The sequence below is a fragment of the Chelonia mydas genome, chromosome 15 (genome assembly GCF_015237465.2).
Source record: "Chelonia mydas isolate rCheMyd1 chromosome 15, rCheMyd1.pri.v2, whole genome shotgun sequence".
Taxonomy (NCBI): Eukaryota; Metazoa; Chordata; order Testudines; family Cheloniidae; genus Chelonia; species Chelonia mydas.
This window is the reverse complement of record NC_057856.1, coordinates 15,520,877-15,537,098: the sequence shown is the minus strand read 5'-3', so window position 1 is coordinate 15,537,098 and position 16,222 is coordinate 15,520,877. Positions and strand designations below refer to the sequence as shown.

Below are 16,222 nucleotides of genomic sequence, written 5' to 3'. Positions count from 1 at the left end.
GGCAATATTGAAGAGGATTGCAGACATGACACACCTGTGACGTACTCCTGTTTTGACTTCAAAACTGATCTCACTGTGATCAACACTGCATGTAAAGTTGAAATAGAAGCTTTTGATGATGTTGATTATATGGAAAGCAATTCCATATGCCCGCAGAATGCACCATAGGCTGGTCCTGTAAATGCTATCAAAAGCCTTTTCAAAGTCTATGAAATTTATGTAGAGTTGCCGTTGCCATTCTAAGCACTGTTCTATTATGTTTCATAGAGTGAAGATTTGGTCTGTGCATCCACGCCCTTTCTGAAAACCAGCTTGCTCTTTTCTGAGAAAGCTATCAACTGCCTCTGATATACGCTGGACTATGATCTTACACAATACTTTGCTTGGCACAGATACAAGTGTGATACCACGCCAGTTATTACAATCACAGAGTTCCTTTCTTTGGTATCTTCACTATGACCCCATTTCCTTTTTCCTTTTCCCAGACTGATGTAAATAAAGGGGCCAGGATAGATGCTGCTAATTTAAGATTAAAAAGGAGGTAAAAGTTGATAAAAAAACTTGTCATGCTTATCTAGAACATTAAAATGAGATTTTTTTCAAAGCAGTTTAAGAGATTTGGATGCCAAATTCTCATTAACTTTACTAAGAACTGGTGTACAAATCCCTAAGCAGTTCTGAAAATCCCACCGTTGGTTGCTTTTTGTGCTGCTTTCCATCTTTAAAAATCAAGACAAGTGTAACGGAGCAAAAATATAAAATACCTTTGGGGTCTGCATTTGGAAACAGCCTGTTCCATGGTACCTTATTTTTGTGTGGCAGAGAAAGCAAGTAGTTTCTGGCCTTTAAATTGATTATACAATTCAAGTCTTCTTGAGAAGGAGATCCAAGTATACCTAAAAAATACAAAAGAATTTCATTCATATGGAAAGTACATTGAAACAGCCACATTACAAGCTTTTGATAAGACTAAAAGATTTCTGCTTTTACTCTAATATTACTGCTCAGATTTATTTAAAAAAAAAGTGATAGATGAAGTAATTTGATATAAATAGCTTTCACAAACAATTCTGACCAGGTTTCATCATCACCCACAGACATATTTTTATATTAGACTTGTATCAGTCTGTGATGGAGAACTGATTTTTGATCAGCTTATAGAAAAATAGGTACTATCAAATATGAAACGAGCTACATTTGATTCTCAACAACTAAAAATGAACCTCAATTTTTATTTTGTAATATTCAATTTAATATCATCATCTCTTCATTCTCCAGAAAAGTTATTTGACTTAAACAAGTGGCTTGGACTGTTTACTAGTAGAGCGATACTGTATGAACCCTTCTTTATAATTATTATTACTAATTTATATATGTGATAGCATCAAGAGGATTCAATCAGGCTAGAGGCCCATTACTCTAGATACACAACGTGATTATAACAAATAATGGGAGGGAAGGGAGAGAGGGAACAAGGATAACAATAAAAATATCCCACATTTACATAGGCTTATAACATGCAGAATTTTATGGTTGTAAACCTGTTAAAAGTATTTTCCGATATAAGTAAGATCTAGCTATCCTCAACTGCCCTTCAAACTAGGTTGATCATTTCTAGTAGGCATCACAACAGAAGTATGTAGATGGAGAGAGTAGTGGTCTTGCAGAACACTTCAGGAAGAGTATTCCATACATATAATACAATGGAAGAAAGCATGGAGACAGCTGTTGGAAAGGTGGATAAATGGATGGCCAAGCCTGGTATTGTTGGTAGGGATCCACCAATGAGGTAAGAGACAACTTGTGGAAACAAACTACTTTTTATAAAAAGCTTACCAAGGATATGGTTCAGCTGATCAAGGTAATGTTTTCCTGGAAAGATGGGTCTGTTGGAGAGCATCTCTGCCAGAATACATCCTACAGACCAGATATCAATAGACTTGGTATAACCCTGAGGGGGAGGAGAAAAGAAGCCCTTTTGATATTTCATTGTATAATTAACACAGTAACAGGTTATATGTGCTAAAGTACTGTGGTTTTGAAAGATAGGGCACCAGTGTAATTTAGTGATTTAGATGAGTCATGCTTAAGACATCATACTGTTATATAATTATTCTTGTGCAGCGAGGAATAATCAAGCGATGTGTGTCAAAAATATGAGTGAAAGTAATGCTTTACTTGGAGAAGAAATGCACAATATTTCTTAATCCAAAGAGATTCTCTCTTTAAATTTAGTTGTAGCTGTTGCCAATTCAGTTTGAGAACTGTGAGTGTATTTTTGTGAATTCTCTGATTTCAGGGCCTGTCTACATAATAGATTTTAATAATGTTTAGCTGTCATAGAACACCTTGTAACAGTAGATCGTACCAAGTTTGATTTTACCAAAATGGTAAGTAACTTACACAACTACGTATCGAAATGTAAGAACCATAGTGCCCAGAAGCATGTTGCATACTTCAAATATACACACACATGGTCCTTTCCCCAAGCTTCTACAATCAACGTATTAGGCCACAAAATACTCAGAGTAACAAGCCTTTGGGATGTGAGTTGGTAAAAAGAATAAGGAAGGACAAAAGTTACAAAAATAAGTTTACCTGGTTACTTTAGAGCGTATATCTGGATAAGCACCATAGTATATTTACATATATACACACAAACATGTATAAATGTTTTGGGTATACAGAATTTTGTAAAGAAATCACGTGAGATATCTTACACCATTTAAAAATTAATTAGCAGGCTTTTAGGAGGGTGAGGCGTGAGAGGCAAGAGGAAATTGGGAGGATATGGCAACAGATAATCAGACAGCTATTGTGCCTTGAAGTGTCCTGTGAGGTGCTGATATCAGGACGGTGAGCGGCAAGGGTCCAGCTGTTCTGAAGCTGTGCTACAGTTGAACTACCTGCTTCTATGAGCCACTTGGAGAATTTTGGGTTTTGAAATACCAGCCCTTGATGGCTGCTAGGACTGGTGCAGGAGAGGTAATATGGGACATGGTCTCCTCAGCTCATGGGGGAAGGGCACTGAACAGGTTCCACTCACACATCGCTACTTCACTTCTGCTGTGAGCCACGAGGGAAGTGTACCATGTGTTTACTTTGCTAGTGATCTTGACAGATTTCCAGGCTCTAGAAAGCCTGGAATGTTTCTTCTGCTGTGTATATAGGACTTAACCAGGTTAGTTAGAGCTAACTCTCAGGTGTCTGCTTATGAAGACACCACAAAAATGTGAAAGACCACCTATAACCCTCTGCCTCTGGCACAAGCAGATGGGACAAGAGGTAGCCCAGACTCACCCAGATTGCACTGTTACAAACATGGCTGTGCAGCATAGGAGGTGTGGGCAGTACACCATGGTTGATACATAGTGGTGCCAGGAAAAGTCCTCCTGCACAGACATATTGAATCATGTTAGCTGTAACCGTGTCAGATAAACATATCGAAGCCTGGTTACACTTAACATGGTTCTGTCTACAGAGTAAAGTAACTAATGTGCTAAGCAATTAAATTCCATGAGGAATGTAATATGTCCAAGAAAAAGTGCTATACGCATATTTAAATTGGAATCTGGTAATCCTCTTGTTATTAAATTGAAGTTCTCTCTGACACATGCTAATACAATTCTGGGAAACCTCGAGTAGCAGTAAAAAGGGTAAAAGGAGCAAGTGATCATTTGAAATATTTGGTTTTCAAACTTAAAACAAAAAGGAACTGAAGTCCTACGGCCTTGCTGCTGATATACCAAAATTCTAACAAACTCCCACCTCCTCTCTTGGAAAACTAGAAAAAATGTGTACTAAACTACATAGAATATAAGCACTTCATATATAAAGCAGTACTGTATACATTCATGCAGGCGTTTACTAGCCTGCACAAACAACCAAGTCAAACCCCTTACATTTAAAATCTTCTATTGGTTCTGGCAGTCTTCTTGGTGAAGAAATCTTAACCACTATTTAAGTTGCTCAGTAGCCAGCAATGACATGAACGATATGATTTAAAGGGAACTCTACTGTAATACAAATCTAGGCTATCTTGTAGCATACTTTTCTTGTTGGTCCATCTACAGTCCTTACCTTAGAATTCAACATAATTTCAGGTGCTCTGTACCAACGCGTGGCTACATATTCTGTCAGGAACCCTGTGTGATCATGATCTGGATCTGCGACACGAGCCAGTCCAAAGTCGCAAATCTGGTTTTAAATTTAAAAAAACAGTATTAGAAATACAAATTTTAGGTTATAATTCACCTTGGTTACTACCCAAACTATCTTCCTTCAAGCCATTGTAAAGCTGTAAGCCATGCAATGATAGGGTAATTTTAACATGTAAATTTGTTTTCTCCATATCTAGAAAAATATATAGATTAAAAACATAATTTAACTAATCTAAACAAAGAAATTATGAATATTTTGCATTCACATGCTGCCCGGTCATTAAAAGATTTCAAAGTGCTTTATAAAAACTGACTTAAGCTTTATAACTTTTGTATGAGATAGGCAAGTATCCCCATTTTGAAGATGAGGAAATCAAGGCACAGATGTTCAATATTACTTGCTCAAGTCACACAACCAGTCTGTGGAAAAGCCATAAATAAAACAGAAATTGACTAATTCCTGAATTTTAGGTGCAGGCCTATTCTTATCTTGTAGCTGGGTTGGAAGAGAGAGAATAGTTGGATATCAGCAGAACCACTTCCTGCTCATTAATGGTTTTCTATGATCTATCTACTGCACACTGCTACTACTTCTCCTGCACAGTTCAGTACTTCTCTTTTAAGAAACTATTACCACCACAATGCAGTCAATGCAACAGAGGGATACTACTGAGCCATGAGATAGCGGTAGACTGGGGAGAATGTAGACTGCTGAGGAAGAGAAAAGCTGTAAAAAGATGATCAACCCTTTGGGCAGACACACCCAGTGCTTAATTTGTGCCAGGGCAAAGCTCCAGTACCTCTAGGCTTGGCATTTCACAGCCCTGGCACCTTTGGGCTTGCCACATCAGTGATGAAAAAAAAGATTGCTTGAGCCCTGGTACCTCTTTCAAGACATATTAAGTATTGGACACACCTAGATCACAACAATGAGAAGCAATTCTTATCCAGACTGGCAAATTCAGCAGAAAGTGGGAGATTGCTTTTGTCTATCCTCTGGTGAAGACACTGTAGAAAGTTGAGCTCTAGTTGATGGAGGGACTGGCAAGCCTTAGGAATGGGGGAGGTCATTCCAGGCACATTTTGAAAAGGATGGTGCTTGCTACAGACTTTTTCCCTTTTCCAAGGCAGGGGAGGAGAAGAAAAAAAAGTGAAAGGGCCACTTTTTGTTTTTGTAAGAGAATATGGAAGAAAATGGAAAATTTAGAGACAGACAGTTCTCTGGGAAACTGGCCAACTGCTAATGTCTATTATCTCACTGGGCAAGTGGCTGGCTCATTGAGTGACTTGAGATTCAGCCACATGAGTAAGCTTTCAGTTCTCCTTCATGAGGAACAGTTTACAAAATGGAACAGTCTACACAAGAAGTTTATCACAGAGGAACTGTCTCTCCATCAGAAAACCACTATGGCTATGGGTAGAATATTTCCTCCCAGATAAACTACCAAGATACAGAACGTGTAGGATAATGAAATAAAGATAAATATAGACAATGAAGTGGGATTTTTCCCTAGAATTGTTATAAAGGGATAATCATGCTGTATACTTAATTGTGAATTCAAGAAAAGGAAATGGCAATTCCTTACTTCATATCTTGTAGTCAAAAATAGATTATGTAGTATCATGTAGAAACTCAGGAGGCCTCATCAAGGAGAAACATCTCCCTCACCAGATGCAAAGTGTCAACAATAATCCTAAGAGTATTTCTTCTATCCTTTATTCTGCTTTTCCATTTTCTGATGGAGGCAGATTCTTGATAATTTAGATTTTTTTAAAATGTAATTCTAAATGTAATCACCTACAAAATTCTCCTTTTAGGATTATATTAAATGTTTGTAATAGGCTGGTGACATTTGGAAGTAAATAGTAAAGTATGTCAGGAGAATCACATATGGTCAGTTACAAAAAACAAATTAAATTACGCATTGTGGTACCACAACACAGACCCTAAGTTCTCAGCAGTAAAAACAGAAAGGAGTTTTTCACGTAAAAAAGTTGATAGGAAAAAAGAATGGTTGCAGCAATTGAAAGTCTCACTTTCATCTATTAGAGAGCCTTTGGTAAGATGCTTGAGCAAACAGAATAAATAAATAGGATTGTCTCCAAGAGAAAAAAGCTACAGTTAAGTTCAATGGCATGAGTTAAACCATATTTAAGGGCTCAATGAAGTTACTTTGCTAGCATAACCTGAAGAAATGGTAACTGCTCTAAAAGTTTCATTTCACATTGTTAGAACCCCAGTTCCCGAGAGAAGCCACTAAAGATGTCTCTCCCTCCTTTCGCCATTCAAAAATATCCAAACACTGCTATCTCCAAAGGTGATACCTTATGTGCCTTATACCCTCCACCCTAGAGGGAACTGTTCCTCTAAAAAAGTTTGATTTTTTAAAATGCAAAATTATTCTATTTCATTTTATCCATGATTTAAATCCATCATTTTACAGATGTTTAGATATAAAGACACAAATAGGCCAAGGGTCAAACTGTCCAACAGTCATGCCCATGATCATGCCACTTGTGCTAGGATCTAGTAATGCATTGCTAGTCTGCTGCCAAATAGTTGTTTTCTTTCACGGCCCTGTTGTTCAACCATATACATAGTAACTGTAAACATCAAAGCACCCTTCTAGTTCAGAAGCATGCTCTTTGGAGCTGGACTGTCTTCGGTGTTTGGAAAGCACATAACATAGTTAAATAGTCCTGTAGTGCCTGAAGTACCACTGGGAATAAATAGGATTAGTGCTCACAAAAGTCACATTCCATGTATTTCTCTTGGCTCATGCCTCTTGATTTTCTTTTCTGTGACTTTCTTTCTAGGGTCAAAATGGCACCTGTTATCCCTTGAGGATATACACATACACACGGACTCTTCTACTGCTGCCAACCTCTACCTTATAAGAGGCTGAAGATTTTTACCAATGCCTGTTTCCTTTCTTAAAGGAAAAGGTGCCTCCAAAGGCTGCTGAAACCCCAGAGCAGGGGGTCAGAAGACACGGGCATAGGACCAATATTCCAGTATCACTTGCCTCCCATGCATTATGGGACTGGGAGGGACCGGCTAACAAAAGCAAGAACTCAAGGTAAGCATTCCAGTAACCAGTGTTTGGGATGAGCAAGTACACAGCTGAATGGCAGAATGATTCTTCCTAAAACTAGTTGTGACAAAGTTACAAGCCTAGTTATTGGGCTTATATTTGAAGACTGCCTTTATAAGACAGCTAGAGACATTTTCAAAAGAAAGCTTAATTAGGTGGAGCAGAGCTTGTAACATTAGACCGACAGTTTAACATCAAAATAGAGGCTTAATTTTTTCTATACTCCCATAATTCTTGATGGAAAGGGCATTTTAAATTAAACTCTTTCCGAGAAGTTATTTTCTAGGCACAGACTACTCATGAGGAGTTTCAGGTGCCAAAAAAAGAGTTCCTTAGGAAGTTAGTGGGAGAGTCAAAAATCTGCCTCAAGGTGGCAACAGTTTTTTGGCCTTAAATATATAGTCATTACTTATGGTTCTATATTATCCTATGCTTTGAAAGTGGCTGTCACAGTTTTCATTTGATAATTTTAAGGGGAGGTGAGAAAAAAATCAGTGCATCTCTGTCTATATACTACAGGACACATTTAAGATTACACTAATAGGGGTTACTTGACAGTAAAATGAATGTGTTTATGGAAAGGATAGTCGATTCACAGGTGAGAAAGTTACAATCTATTACGCAGAAACCAAGTCTTGCACTAGTTTACAAAGACTGGTCTTTAACAAAAGCTGGTTTAGCAATGTTATCAAGAAAAGCTCACATTATTCACAACAAAAGTTTCATGACTACAGCAAGTAGTTTATTAAGTCAGGGGTTCTCAACCTTTTTCTTTCTGAGGCCCCCACAACATGCTATAAAAACTCCATAACCCAGTTGTGTCACAATTTTTTTTTCTGCATATAGAAGCCAGGGCCAGCATTAGGGAGTAACAAACAGGGCAACTGCCTGGGGCCCCACACCACAGAGAGCACCACTAAGTTAAGTTGCCGAGGCTTCTGCTTCAGCCCCAGGGTGCAGTCCTGCGCAGGAGGACTTCAGCTTTCTGTCCTGGGCCCTAAAGAGTCTTGCGCTGAACATGTTGGCAGACCCTCTGAAACCTGCTCGCGATGCCCCAGGGGGCCTCAGACCCCTGGATGAGAACCACTGTATTAAGTCATTGTACAAGGGAGTTTAATTTGGCTGAAAAATGACTAATTTGCAAGAAAGTTCCAACTAACCTTGAGATCACAAGTGGTGTTAAGCAGCAAGTTGGAGGGTTTGAGGTCACGATGCAGCACATTGGCTGAATGAATATATTTTAACCCTCTCAGGATCTGGTAAAGGAAATAACAAATGTGGTCGTTGCTGAGGTGTTGAGTCTTTAAGAGCTTGTAAAGATCTGTTTCCATGAGATCTTGCACAATGTATCTGTAAGCCACTGGATGTAAGGCAGCAAACAAATCCATAACCTCATTTTAGATATCCATGTAACATGCTATATGAACTACTCATTTTTAATTTCAGAATTTAAAATTACTGCCAAGCCACAAATTTTGTCTCACGGTTTCCTTTATTTTCACTTTAACAATCACAAAACAATTTGGAGATTTTCAAGATTTGGTTCAGATTAATCTGTTCAATGATTCTGTTGTTACAGGATTAAGAAACTGGTACATAATGTGTCAGCTAATCATAATAAAACTCTTTCATATAAGAAGTTTATTTTATTTGGCTCTGAACATGAGAAACTGTGTGTCTTCAGAGGATTCTTCTCTCTGGCAAAAAGTGAATACTCTAGTTTAACAGGTGATAAAACTATGAGGAAAAAAAGACGTTTGTATTCAGTATTAAATAAATGTCAAAGAAATAAAGCTTAGAAGATACCAATTTCTGACCTAGGCTTCTCATGTCCAGAAACCAAGTTCCCTCTTGTATTGTATATTTGTCATGCTGGATCAATCAATCAAACACCACATCTTTTACACCTAGTACTGCATTTTCAAGGCAGATTCTTCCATCCCAACCTGAATCGCATCTCACCTGCTCCCAGTTCATCCCCCCTTAAGTTACCTCTTAGAGAGAAATACCTGGATTTGTAGATCAGAACCACATAATCCCAGTGCAAAAAACTGGCCTTTGTGTTACAACAAACAACAGTCAAGGTAACTCAAATAGCAATAATTAGTTTTCTTTCCTTAAATCAACATATCCCTTTGAATTCTCAGACCCAGATGGAACACTACCTGCACTCAAAGTACTGTCATTCTATACTGCTTAGAGAAGAACTGAAGACACTTTATACTGATGTGTAAGTCTTCCAACTTTGGCTTCACCTCATGCTAAACACATTATTAAGCCAAATTTTCCAAGGGGAGGCAAACTGGGTATAAACAACAAAATCCAGTTGCACATATCAGGTACATTTAACTGCCTGTGAACAGATGGAGAATTTTTCATATACAGCAAGTACAGCTGGATTTTTGCAGATTTATCCTTTCAGCTCACCTTTGAAACAGTCTAGATCATTTAAAGCAGGGCACCCAGGGGACTCTCCCCACCACAAAGTATACAGCTACTCTGCCATTTCTGTTCCAGAGGTACTAGGCTTTATTTTAGGATCAATAAGAGTTGAACCATTCAATCTAGTTTTAAGATAAAGTGGCTAGATAAACTAAAGACAGATGGCAATGCCAGAATCTCTTGATCTAGGATTTAGAGGAAAACCATCGGAACACTATTTTTGGACCTGTTCATGTAAAAGCTGGTGTTCCCCTTAGGAATGAAACCAGAGACTATTTGAAGACTTCTTACTGTGTAGTATCAAATATAAAATGCATTGCTGGATATTTTGACATTTTCTGAAATACTCTAACCTGGCCAGAGGCACACTAACACTACAGACTGGAATAAATAAGTCAACTTGCAGAAGGTATTTAACTATTTTTATATTAGTTGTAGGATGAGATATATATATTGGTAATAACGTCATTACAGATTGCAAACAGAACTCAAGTTTTACTAATGTGACAAAGCTTTCCTTTCAGTTTACCAGAGCACAGCAGGTAAATTCTTATCACAATTTAATAGCATGATGAAGGAGGAATGAAAAATAAAGTGTAACTGCCTCAACATGTAAAGCAGAGAACCAGAACTATCAAAGAGAAAAAAGTACAATCCATCATTATCTATACCATCTTACACCTTTAAAGGATACACATCTTTCATTTGCTCAATAGTTGGAGCTCTGATAATGTCATTAATTCCAATAATATTCTCATGTCTGAAGCGCAGGAGGATTTTGATCTCTCTCAGAGTTCTCTGGCAATACGTCTGGTGCTCAAAAGGGCTGATTTTCTTTATAGCTACTCGAACTTTGTTGATGTTATCATAGGCAGAACTGGAAGAGAAATTCACAACATTAAATTGCACAGAATATTAAATCCACTTAGTCCACAAAGCAAGAATAAGAATTCTGCAGAATCTAGGGACTGCACATCCCTTTTACGTTCATGAAGTGTATGATGGTCACTATGACATGCATTTTAATTTTTCAACAAATACTTGGTTGTATTGCAGCAACTGTTAGATAAATCTGGGTTCTCTCACCAGAATATCTGATATCAGAGGGGTAGCCGTGTTAGTTTGGATCTGTAAAAGTGGCAGAGAGTCCTTGCTGCTTTTACAGAGTATCTGAATTATTCCCATGTATTTAAAATTATAATCAACACCAGGAAGTATCTTTCTTTCTTATCAGCATGTAAGAAAAGTAGGGTTAGGGTTATTTTATTTTGTGAGCATAAAGACCTTGCTGAAAGAAAGGTCTGTCAAAGAGTTGAGGTTTGCATTTAGTTCTGAACATGGAAAGGCTTATGGCAATTCTCTCTTGAAGCAGTTACGAGTTTTACAACATAGGTCCAACTTCTGTAAAAAAAATGTCTCCCACACTCACAAGCCTCTTTCACTGATCAAAATTTTCAGTGTTCCAGTGAAATGCAGCTGTCATGGAAGGTCTTGATTGTAGGAGAAAGATGTTTTCACATGCAGAAAGATACAATCCCAAACAAGGCTCTGAGTATGAGGAAAAAGTTCTTGGACTTCATTCAATAGAGAGCCAGAGCATGAAGCAGAGAACCCCGGTAATGTGTTCAGTGACCTATGTTTCTAAACAGGTAATGTAATGTAAATACACCAGCCTGAGCTTTTGAGAGCATGTAGCTTCATTCGGAGATGTATCTATATAGACTGTCTGTATTCCTTTTTAAAGTGCCTAATGTCTACAAATTATGCTTTATGTATTGAGATGGCAAACAAGAAGTCTCAATGAAACTTCCATGATTTTCTAAAACCCAGTTTTATATTACGTTGCAAAAAGATATACGTTTACGAACTTCAGGATGCTTTCTATGCTCCTATTATAAAAAATGACAAAAACCAGAAGCGTCTTATTACAGTTATTTTTGTGTGAAGAAAAGGTGTAATCAAGGGGGACAGTTAACTCATAATTTGGTCAAAAATTAATTTTGTAAAAACCTCTGAAAACCCTAAGACAAACAGAAATGGTTACGCAGTAGGGTTTTTTGTTTTGTTTTTAATTCCAATTAAAACAATGAGGGGTTAAACAAGTTGTGTTACATCAGAGAGAGCTGCTAAAATTTAGGCCACCCAATCAATAGGCGCAACAAATTTTTCATAAACAAACAATCAGAAAGTTCCTTGTGGTTCTCATCAGTAGGCCCACTCTGCTGAGAGGCCTGAATATCTTTTGATCAGGTAGAGTAGATGCTCAGGAGAAAGGACCTCAAAAGGAATTCCTGAAAATGGCTGGCTATTTGAACCACTCTCCTACCCAAAGAGAGATTACTTGGAAAAGGGGGGTGGGGGGGGACACATTTCAGACACTACAGTACTATTGCATATAAAACACTACATGAAATGAACATTATGTTTGCAAAAATCAAGCACTTACAAGATACTCAGTTTAGGTTACCATTACCAGAACAACCTTAATTCAGCCCTCTTGTGTGAATACATCAGACTGAACCAAAAATTTTGAAGACTGAATGAGCCTATTTAGGAATGAACAGAAGAAATCTTAGGCTGGTTCATTTCATCACTGTACACAGACCATCTACTTCCCCCTCTGTATTTGTTCTCTCACAATAAAGAGCCTACACTTATTTCACAGCTCATGGATGGCAGATATGTGACAGAGAAAGAGGAAGCAAATTGTTTTAGGAATATTTCATGACCAGTATTAGGCAACTGATGTTGCTTAAATATATAACAACACTTTCTATTTATGAAACACACGTTTCATTCTCAAGCTTTAATAAACAGTACTGATGTTTTTGCTTTTTCAAATGAACACAAAGTCAGTTATTTATGGGATAATGATATTTATTCTCCCAGAAAGCAGAAATTCCTTCTTTCCTTTCACAGAATCACTAATTTTTATCAATTCAAAATATCAAATTTTGATATGCTGTAGTTCAATAATCTCATTTACATTTCTTGAAAATTTTCCTAGCAAGTTGGGCAAGAAGTTTAGATTAGATTTAAAAAAAAAAAAAAAAAAAAAAGTAAAAATACAGTTCTGCCTTTCAGACAGTACTACCATGTACTGTATGAAGGCAGAGTGGAAAAAGCAGGGTATATGTGGTACAGATGTAATCAGTTTCCTCTTTAGTGTACATCTTGCATATAGTCATTTTTCTCCCTTCATATCAAAGGATCTCATCACACTAATGTAATTACTAACTATTCATTTCTGTTATTGCCACAAAGCCTGTGTAAGCTCACAAAAGCACAAATGAAGTGGAAGCTAGTGATAAAGGAAACTGACTTGTGAGCAGTTACATTGTCTCAAACTTTGTTTCATCCCTGTGCAATTCAGTGTAGCAGGATTTTTTTATTTTTATTTTTTTTCTTACATTGGCAATCCGAGTGATAACGCTACTCTAGTTGTATGAGTGGGTGCACGTTTGCCTCTGCAGCATATTGGTAGTAATGTGAATAATGTAGCTACACAGAGAATCTGTTGAATGCCAAGTTAATACTACGTCTCTCACACAGAAATGTGGCCCCTTTGAGTGATTACTGCAAAACAAAGTCACAGAACTTACACAGGAACATACCAAAGCCTCTTTACTAGACATGTATTCTAAGACAATGAAGGACTTTAATATTAAAATTGTTGAAATAGGTACATGGATTTTCCAGTCCCTTAATGTTTTCACCAACAGCTTATTTGTCAGCATATACAACAGAAGGCAGAGTCCCTACCTTAAGGAGCTTGCAACTTAAGTTATTAACTTAATACTAATAAACAAAGCTCTATCTTGGGGCATTAGATTGAACACCTGGCGACTTTCACCTCTAAACTGATTCAAACACAGCCTGGGTTGGCTCAAGTAGAAACGGATACTTACTGCGAAATAAGATGGTGGTCTCTGTCCATTGCACAGTGGACTAGCATAAACATTACAAAATTACCATAGTTGGAATTCTTGTTGGGAGTCTCAGAAAATAGGCCAAGGACTGAAACATCTCCTCAGTTCTTAAGATGGTCTCTACCCCTTACCACAACTACCTCATTCCTCTCTCAGATCATTACTTAGGCACAAATTGGTGAAGAAGCTTATGCTGATGATGCCCATGCTGTCTATTTCAGTGGATAAGGATCATCATCTTCAGAAATGACAGTCTACAAGTATTAATTAAATTGACAAAAAAATTCCATACAGCAGCTCACTTCTTCAGTGAGAAAGCACCATCATCATCAACTGTTTACATTTTCTCCAGACTAGATTTACTGTGACTGCCTTCTGAAGAAGAGAACTTGTAGACCACCACTAGCTTTCATCACAGGAAAAACTAGGATGCCTACCTTCAAAATGGGGGCAATATTTAGCATACCAATCCTCACAAGGGTTCTGTGAGCAATAATAAGTGTTCAAAGTTTTTTGGGGATTCTCAGGTGGAAACTACTAGTCTATACCCTTGAGTTCTTAAGATAGTTTATCATTGTTAGTAAACTGGAATAGAGTTCATCTTCATTACATGTAGTGCAAACCTTCTTCCTGTAATAGTTTGTATGTACTATTCATAGTTTCAATGAACCTAGTTATTAATTCTTTAAACACATTCAAAGATGACAGATAAACAAACCTTTTTCTCCTGTTAATGTTCAGCTTTACAAGTTGATGCAAGCATATGGCTGTGAGTGCTCTTTAACTGTAGCATGGTAATTTTAAATACAGATATTTTGCAACTACTGAACAATGTTCCTAATTTTATACACAATGTTATTCCAATTTCCAGCTCTGGTTGGATTTGAATACCTTTATATATTTAACACTACATTCCTTAATATTAGAATCTTTTTCAAAAGGTGAGTGTTAAATATTTTGCAAATATCTAATCTATATTGATCTCAGTTGAGGAAGCAAGTTTCAGTTAGACAAGTAATATTTATAACCCAAGTAGTTTTATAATGCCATTTTTTAAAACAGACTTTCCACCTTTTACAACCTTTACTTTAACTTTTTTTTTAAAAGCCTAGCCTTAGGGCACCCCTCTGACAATGTACTGCGCAAAAGCATACACAGCTCCACATGCGGGGCTGACAGAACGCATCCTCACTACTAAGCTGGGCCTCTGACATGTACCCCATTCCTCATTAACTCCTGCTCAAGTAGGATGGGCCTACTACTAAAACTTAGCTCCTTCCACCACCAGCAGTGGCAGCATGTTCACGCACCATTTCTACTCCTCACGTGTTTCTTATGGAGCAGAACTGGAACAAGTGAGAGCACGTTGCAGCTGCCACTGGGAAGGAAGCCAATTCCTGGCAGTGGTCTCACCCATACAGAAGCCTGTTTCCTCCCACAACCAGAGATAAACTGCCTAGTCTGTCAGCACCCTCAGTCCTCTTTCCCCAGCTTATTCTTCACCTCACCTTGCCTTTCAGCCCAGCTTGGATCCTTAGGGAAGAATATTCACCCCACACAGAGAGTTTTGCAGCCCGGATAGTTAAGAAGTTATATACACACACAAAATCTACAAAGCTACAGGTGACACACACTGTTCTAAACTCCCAATCAGCCTGTCATTTATTTAAATAATTATACAGAAAACTAAATAAACGGCTGATTGGGAGTTTAGAGCAAGATCTGTTTTATCTGTAGCCTAGTGCTACCTTGGCAACAAGACTCCAAGGGCATGTCCAGTGATAAGAAACCCACTGAAATACAGAATGACACTGCTAATAACTATGATAGGAAAACTGAAAATAATTCCAGCGGGTCAAGCCATTCTTGGGAAAAATGGAAATTGATCTTTTACAAATACATTTATCCTTTTGATTCAGTCTTCATTTAACTCAATCCTAGGTATCTCTGCAACACTGACATTTAGGCCAACTTTCACTGTAAAAAGATTAAACTTAAGACTCTGCTTGTAAGAAAAAAAAATAATACTGTATTCTACCCATGGTACCACACAGAGTTGTTTCATGGATTTGCTACAAAAGTTACTCAAAATTTTTAATTTAGATTTGTCAGCCTTTTACACTTATTCAAAATATTTTATTTATTATAAAAGGAGCTTGTTTTTATTATTTGTCTGTATACATATTTCCTCCTCAGAGAGTAATGAATGGAAGATGACAAAAGTGTCATGGAAAAAAATATTTCACACTTCTGAAAGAGTATTTGCAAACTTTCTATCTAAAATTGAATAAAGTTTCATTATATCACTGAATGTGCTTTTTTGTCCACAACCCTAAATGTCTAATGTTAATTAATGTTAATTTCCCACCTGTTCATATCAACTTTGAAGATAAAACTTCAATGTGAAGGATTATATTACTTAAACCATTTTTATAAGCATTGCTTTATAGAATCAGTGTCTGCTTTAGAAGAAAGGAATGTCTGAAAATGTTTGTATTTAAGATAAACTTGTCTCATTTAAATGGACTTCAGTTTATAGACATCAGCCACACAGTGTTCACTTAAGTTTGCATTTTAAAAACTTTAATAGGTTATT

The 16,222-nt window shown here is 37.3% G+C and overlaps 1 protein-coding gene and 1 long non-coding RNA gene across 6 annotated transcripts in view; one reads left to right on the top strand and one right to left on the bottom strand.

Annotated features, from left to right (window-relative positions):
• Positions 1–16,222, top strand: part of LOC122463028 — a 99,246-nt gene that overhangs the window by 33,593 nt on the left and 49,431 nt on the right. The window contains exon 2 of the long non-coding RNA XR_006285976.1: positions 6,978–7,240. This is a non-coding gene — a long non-coding RNA (uncharacterized LOC122463028). The remainder of the gene's footprint in view (positions 1–6,977; positions 7,241–16,222) is intronic.
• MAPK1 (mitogen-activated protein kinase 1) overlaps positions 1–16,222 on the bottom strand; it is a 50,128-nt gene that overhangs the window by 12,184 nt on the left and 21,722 nt on the right. For 4 of the 5 annotated variants that reach the window (XM_037878510.2, XM_043529306.1, XM_043529308.1 and 1 more), the window contains exons 2-6: positions 10,392–10,574; positions 8,416–8,605; positions 4,081–4,197; positions 1,837–1,951; positions 765–896 (exon numbers count right to left, since the gene is read on the bottom strand). In XM_037878510.2, coding sequence (XP_037734438.1) covers positions 765–896; positions 1,837–1,951; positions 4,081–4,197; positions 8,416–8,605; positions 10,392–10,574 — 737 coding nt within the window. Of the gene's footprint in view, positions 1–764; positions 897–1,836; positions 1,952–4,080; positions 4,198–8,415; positions 8,606–10,391; positions 10,575–13,311; positions 13,318–16,222 lie in introns of all 5 variants that reach the window. The other variant, XM_043529307.1, reaches the window with a different exon arrangement.